The sequence below is a fragment of the Sinocyclocheilus rhinocerous genome, unplaced genomic scaffold, assembly GCF_001515625.1.
Source record: "Sinocyclocheilus rhinocerous isolate Xijiao unplaced genomic scaffold, SAMN03320098_v1.1 scaffold611, whole genome shotgun sequence".
NCBI lineage: Eukaryota > Metazoa > Chordata > Actinopteri > Cypriniformes > Cyprinidae > Sinocyclocheilus > Sinocyclocheilus rhinocerous.
Window position 1 is genome coordinate 543,902 of NW_015623515.1, and position 7,082 is coordinate 550,983.

At 38.9% G+C, this 7,082-nt stretch overlaps 1 protein-coding gene across 1 annotated transcript in view; it reads right to left on the bottom strand.

Annotated features, from left to right (window-relative positions):
- The window catches only part of adam19a (ADAM metallopeptidase domain 19a), a 103,017-nt gene that overhangs the window by 71,946 nt on the left and 23,989 nt on the right, over window positions 1-7,082 (bottom strand). The window contains exon 2 of the mRNA XM_016512702.1: window positions 5,641-5,720. Coding sequence (XP_016368188.1) covers window positions 5,641-5,720 — 80 coding nt within the window. The remainder of the gene's footprint in view (window positions 1-5,640; window positions 5,721-7,082) is intronic.

Consider the following 7,082-nt stretch of genomic DNA (forward strand, 5'->3'; position numbering starts at 1 on the left):
GCTGCTTCAACAGTAACTGCGGTTACTGAAACCACGCCTTCTTTCTTTGCGTGCACATTTCGGCAGCATTATGCAAATATTTTCACATAGTGACCTAGATATGTGGGGGCATGTTAGAACAAGGCGTTTTAGGGGGGCGTGGCAGAGTCTTACCTTTGATAAAGAATATCTCTTTGGTTTTGAGACTTTAGTCTTTACAACTTCAGGGGTCTTATCTATGCACAATCAGCTTGTAACACTCCAAAGAGAAAGGAAAACTTGAAATCGCATCATATGACCCCTTTAAACATCTGATACGCCTTCTCTGAGTCTAGAATACCAGAAAAGTTTGGACACTGAAACCTTTTGGACTTTAAAGTCACACTTAAAATGTCTGAATGGCATTACATTTGATGCAAAATATGAAACCAAGTGCCATCTGCAAACAAATTTACTTAAAACGGCATAAGCTTTTTTTTCTTCTTTTTTTGTAAACTAGCTATCTTCACATTTCTGAGCCATTTTCTGCAATTACATTTAACCATCTGGTGTTACAAATATTTTTGTGGATGTATGAAGTCATTTCCACTCAAATTCACACAGGTGTCCTTACAGAATTACCATTGGCATAGTTCATCACATTAACTACAAACATTTTTGACAATCAGAAATTTTACAAGTATAACATTTCTGTTGTTTTATTATTTAAAACATAAACCTCTTTTTGTAAAATGTTTTTAATGAATGTAATGTTTTTAATTAAAAATGTTTTTTAAATGTAAACCTTTTTAAACTATATATGCAGTGATACTGATATGGTTGTGATGTAACGGCTTGTATAATATTTATTTATTCATTCATTCTCTGATCAGATATGTGTGTGCATATGTACAATATATTGTATATATTATGCAAAATCTGTCATTTTTATTTTCACATTTATTTCAAAACATTTGTTTACTATTGTACATAGTCCTTTTCCACATAAAAAAATAAAATAAATAAAAATAAAAGTATGTTTTATGCTATATTTCTTTCAAATATATGTCACTTGGTTTTGATCCTTCATAAAGTGGTACAGGTACAATTTTTGTAAACTCTATTATTACGAGTGCAATGTTGAGTTCTATACACAATAACAAAGAAATTAAATTTGACAAATAAAACATTACATTTATATACTGTATCTTTGCCTGCTACATATAAAACTGCCACTGCGTGACAGCCATCTACTTATCAGCAAAAAGAAAACCTGTCACAGACACATATCTGTGTGGGGAATTTGGGGAAAAAAATGGAAAAATCTAAACCATATGCTCAATGCTTGGTGATACATAAAGAGCCAGAGAATGATTTTCTTTTGCTATAAGTACCGTATTGGCCCGAATATAAGACGACCCTGATTATAAGACGACCCCCCTTTTTCCAGATGTACCTTTTGGAAAAAGGCTTTTTAAAAAAAAAAAAAAAAAATTCTCAGTAAAACACATTTTGTCTTCAATTATTATCATATTGCATATTTGTCCTATTTCTAACATTTTTCCTTCATACACTCAGTGCTCTGGCAGGCGGCCTGTTCCCCTGCCCCCATCCTTAGGGAAGAGCGTCTGTGTGTGTGTGTCTTTGTTTCAGCGTATAAAATTACATCCGCCTGACATGCATTCAGCCAAGCTCCAAACAGCACAGTGACTCATTACATCATCACCAGAAAAGCCAGAAGTTCAATCAAACGTCCAGATTCTCATGGCCTGTGAGTGAGCGCACAAACATGTGTTTTCTGTCGATTTGTGAAGTCGACTATTAAGTGAACATGCGAGCCTGTGAGAGACACCAGCAGTCAGGGTGAAACGACAAAGCTGCGTTCACACCGACAGCTATTAAATCGCTTGAGATCGCAGAGCCTAGCTGTTGGTTTCCAGTAGAAACCTAACACTGGTAGTTGTTGCTTTGGTCCTCATCTGCATAAAGCCGAGCTGTGTTCTTGCTGCACTGGCAACAGTCGCTGCAGCCAGTATGTTGCAGGAAATCACCAACTCTTATAGAAAATGAATATCTGAACGTTTTGTTGCACCATATAAAGTAGGGGTGTAACAGTACACGTATACGGACCGAAAATTTTCGGTATGGGCCTTTCGGTTCGGTACGCATGTGTAAATTGTTCAATTTTTTCAGGAAATTCAGACAATAAATGCTGTTTTGACACTCTTTGATGTGGCGCAACTGATTGCTGTATAGAAGCCTCAGTTCTAACGGCAGCGCAGAGCGCGAGGTAGGTATTTAACCCTAAGAAAATTTAAATTATAATTGAATTTTTTAAAGAATGAGCAATTTGTTCAGTAAACCATTATTTAATAAATAAAAAAAAGAAGCAATTTATGTTTAGTTTTTTCCTCCTGCTGTACCGAAACCATACCACACCGTGACATCAAAACCGAAGTACGTAACGGTTTTTTTCTTTTTCTAATTTTATTTATTTATTCTTTTTTTTTCCTTCGCATTCTTGATTGATGGAATTTATGTTTTATGATTCCTGTGGCTTTGGTTTTCTGTTCACTTTTCTATCCATTAGGTACCCCATTTTAAAAAGACACCGGAGGGGGGGGGAGTTGAATTGATATGTGATATCATGTTGTTACTCCCGTTTGTATATTGTTGTTAATAAAAAAAATATAAAATAAACGAAGTACGTACCGAACCGTCATGTTTGTGTACCATTACACCCCTAATATAAAGTAATTCATGTTCCAGTAAAATGAGTAACCTTGCCATTTCCATGAAATGTGGCCATGTGATTGGTTATTTCTCTCTACAGATGGTGACATATTCACAGGCTGGACCTAAATGCCAAGAAGTTGCCACCACATCAATAGTCAGCACCAGTGGCAAAACAACAGCTGACAGAATCTGTTTGGCTCCAGACACTCAAGAGTCAAAAACGTCATGTTTATTCAAACCGAGCACATGCTTCACTCAAATTCTGTGGATTTCAGATAGTGGATTTTTAAATCTGTGGATTTTATATAGTGGATTACTAATGGTCCAGACTTGCATGACTTCTCCCTCATGGATCAAAGTGTCGAACAACCTAGAATACCTGTCTTACATATATAATGAACTAATAAATAGTTCAAATGTGTTTTTTTTCCTTTTGATTATGTCTTATCTTGCTTAGGGCACCAAGTGAGCCAGAACTGGCCTTAGTGCCCCATCAAAAAATAGGTTCATGATGTCTTTACTGACTCATCCCACATATACGGGCCATAAGACAGACACTACCTCCATACTGGACAAAAAGAAATACTGGTAAGACTGACAAACTTCCCATGAAGAACCACACACACAGGACCTGATGTCCATGGATTGACCATTTAGGGCCAGATTTACTAACGTCTTTTGGAGTTAAAATAGTACTGTCAGGATTTACTAAAGACGCGCAGTGAAGAAATTACACTGAAAAGGCGCATGGAGAGTTTCCCTTTCAGACGCAAAATTTATGGGAGGAGAGTATTAAAATGAATCACGCAATGTGATTTACTAACGTTTGCGCTCATCCAATTACTGGTATTTGCGGCATTATTTAACGCCAAAAAAGCATGTCTTAAAGCAGGCAGTAATTTGCGCTGCTCTTGGTAGATTGTGCTGGTCATTATGGAAATGATGACTCTAACGCTAATTTGCTCTGTTTAGTAAATCCGGCCCTTAGTATTTACGCAACATGTTATATGAAAAAATAGAGGTAAATATGTTAATGTTTATTATTGTAGGTTCATCATTGTTTTCATGTAGGTTCAACTGGACTTGTTTTAGGGCATTTAGCTTGACATTTTCAGGTTGTCTAAGGGTTTCACAACAAGCCAAGAAGGTTAGATGCATCCGAAGGGCATTGAGTTTGAGACGGAGCACAGATGTCAGTATAACAGAGAAATCAGACTGAGTGGATTTTCCAGTGAAGCGCAAAAGGATGTGTGCGCACTCACAATTGAGTGGCCGTGTTGCACATGAAATGCATGTGAACACTATTCAAGGATAGGAAATTTTCAGGGAGAGCTGGGACTTTAAATCAACCAATGGGAATGGATTCTTCTGGTCAGGTCAAACTATTTCACTAGTGAACTTTATGAATTATTTGTATGGTATGTAATATTTATATGAGGTTTTCAGTGGTTAATATAGACAACTGGAGAGTGGGTGGCTGATATACATGGTATGTAATATTCATATGGCTTTTAAAAAACATCCAGGGGTGCATTTCCCAAAAGCATTGTAAGCCTAAGTACATTGTAGACCCATTGCCACCAATGGATCTACGACCAACTTAGGCTTACGATGCTTTTGGGAAACGCAGCCCAGATGGATAAATAGATGAAGAAATGGGTAGAATATTACTCCAGGCTACACTCCAGAACTGTCACCACTGAATGCTCATCATGCGACAACTGGACACAGAACGGGGCGCCACGATTAGAGCAGCTGCTTGAAACTCCACTACATTGTTGTCATTGACTTGAATAAAACGGGGCTCTTTTAGATGCTTCAGAAGGCAGGCGGTCTCCTAGACTGCACGGAATCATCAAGCTCTTCCAAAAGAACATGAAGGAAAAGCTTTTTAGTTGCTTGTTAGAAACTCTGAATGTTAGAACACCTGCAGCGACCAAACACAAGGGTCTGTCTGGATTCCAGGCCTTCCTCATAATGGAAGAATCTAAAATACACACCAACCGAGTTTCTCTACAAGCTTTCATAACTCAGATAACAAGAACCAGAACCCTAGGGTGCTTATCAGGAGCTGCTTTCTGGCAGTGATGCTGCCACCGCAAGCTGCAAGAGGCAACAACTACGAACTACGAACAAGTACCCAATAGACTGTCTTGTAAGACATTGGCTTGACCATCTTCAAGAAGAAAAAATCACTATGTTGTCCATTAGATTACATATCACAAAAAACTTTAGCCACATGGCTGAAATCCACAAACATCCATTATTGCACAACACACCATATTGTTTTGAAAACTTACTGCTGAGACCAAGACAACAGTGTACAAAGTGTCTTCAGTACACAATCTAACTAAATATCACCCTAGTGTGTAGTGTCCTGACAATTTGCATGAATAAAATTATACTGTATGTATATGTATATGTATATATACTGTATATATACACACACACAAAAGACACAAAAGTTTGACATCTTTTTTTTTTATGTTTCTGAAAGATATCCCTACACTCAAAAAAGAAAAAATGGTAACACCTTAGTTTAGGGACCAACTCTCACTATTAACTAGTTGCTTATTAGCATGCTTATTCTTAACATATTGGCTGTTTATTAGTGCTTATTAAGTACATATTATGCATGACCATATTTTACATCCCTAAATGAAACTTACCTGCTTGAACTCTTTCATTTGATCCGGGTGTCTGTCTTTAAAGTGTTTTGTTAGTTTGGTGTGTTTCCTCGTTTTGATGTCGCCACGTCTCAGTGCTTTTATGAAGAGAGCGCATCTGCGCACCTTTCGGATAGCGCATCAAGAACCGGGTTGACCGGGTACTCGGTACCACCGGTACTTAAAAAATCCTGGTACCGTAACGTTTTCATTTTTTTAGTACCGACTTGGTACCGAAGTACCGGGTCTTTTGACAACACTAATGGTAACCTAGTCTTACCTTAAATGATGTTTCAGTCTCTTGCTGTGCTGTTCTGCGAGAGATCCAGTGTGCTGTCACTCTTTGTCCTCTGTCTTCCACTGAAAAGAAAGAGATACACTGAGATGATGGGAGGGAATAAATGTATACTGACATTTAAGCCTCACTTTTAGGGTCATTGACATATAAGAGTGTCCATGATAAAGAAAAGGAAAAATGTTTTTAAAATCTAGTTTAAAATGCATGTGACACGTTCTTAGAAATGTACTCTTTTTATTAATCTTGATTCCATCTTGATTTCAACAAATTTCAAGTTTAATTTTAATGACTCTAAAAAGTCATGCGGTATAACCATCAAGAAAAAAGTACAAAGAAAAACATTTTCCTTACATCTTGAACACATGTGATTATTACTTTCAAAATGTTTTTAAATTTACACTACCGTTTAAAAGTTTTGGGTAGGTAAGATTTTATGTATTATTTAAGAAGTTAATACTTTTAATCAGCAAGGATGCATTAAATTGACTTTTATAACAATAGATGTCCATTTCATTGAATAGCAGTTTTTTTGTATAACTGTTTTCATATTGATATTAATAAGAAATGTTTCTTGAGCACCAAATCAGCATATTTGAATTATTTATGAGAGTTTATATTAGTAGTGCAATGGCTGCTAAAAAAACAGCAGGAATAAATTAGGATTTAGTTGGAAAAAATATATTTAAAAAATTCACAATTCGCTACTGTGAGGAGCACAGAGCAAGGAGACGTGGAGTATACTTCAAACAAACAGACTTTAATTACCATCAATGGAACCAGGAACACACACGTAGCGGGGAAAGACGAACATTCAATACCAGACAACCAAACTCAGAACAGGACTCACTATAAATACACAGGACTTGACGAGCAGATGACGAGACACACCTGGAACTAATGAACAATCAACATGAGGGAAAACTGGGTCATGGAGCAAGTGGAGAGGGAAAAACACACAGATAGAGTCCAGGGGCGTGACATATCGCCCCCTCCCAGAAGGCATGTCCTCGCGCCGTAGAACAACAGAGGGGGGGCACGGGTGGATACTTGGGAGGAGGCTCGGGAGGAGGACGGACACCTGGGAGGGGGCCGGCAGACAGAGTCCAGGGAGGTGACGATGGAGGGAGGAGCCAGGGAGGGGACAGGAAGGACTTGGAGTAGGAGAGGCCAAGCAGGACCCAGGCCACAGCCATGATGGCAGCCCATGGTGGAGCCGACGGAGGGAGGAGCCATGGAGGAGGAATGGCCGCCGACTCCAGGGGGCCGACCAATGGCGGCGGAGCAGGTGGCGGAGACGGAGAGCCAACGAGCCAGGGGGATGCCGAGGGCTCTGGCGACCAAGGCGGAGGCGGAGATCCAGAGATCCGCGGCGGAGCCGGAGCGACTGAGGACCAAGGTGGAGCTGGCGGGAGGAAGGAGCCCAA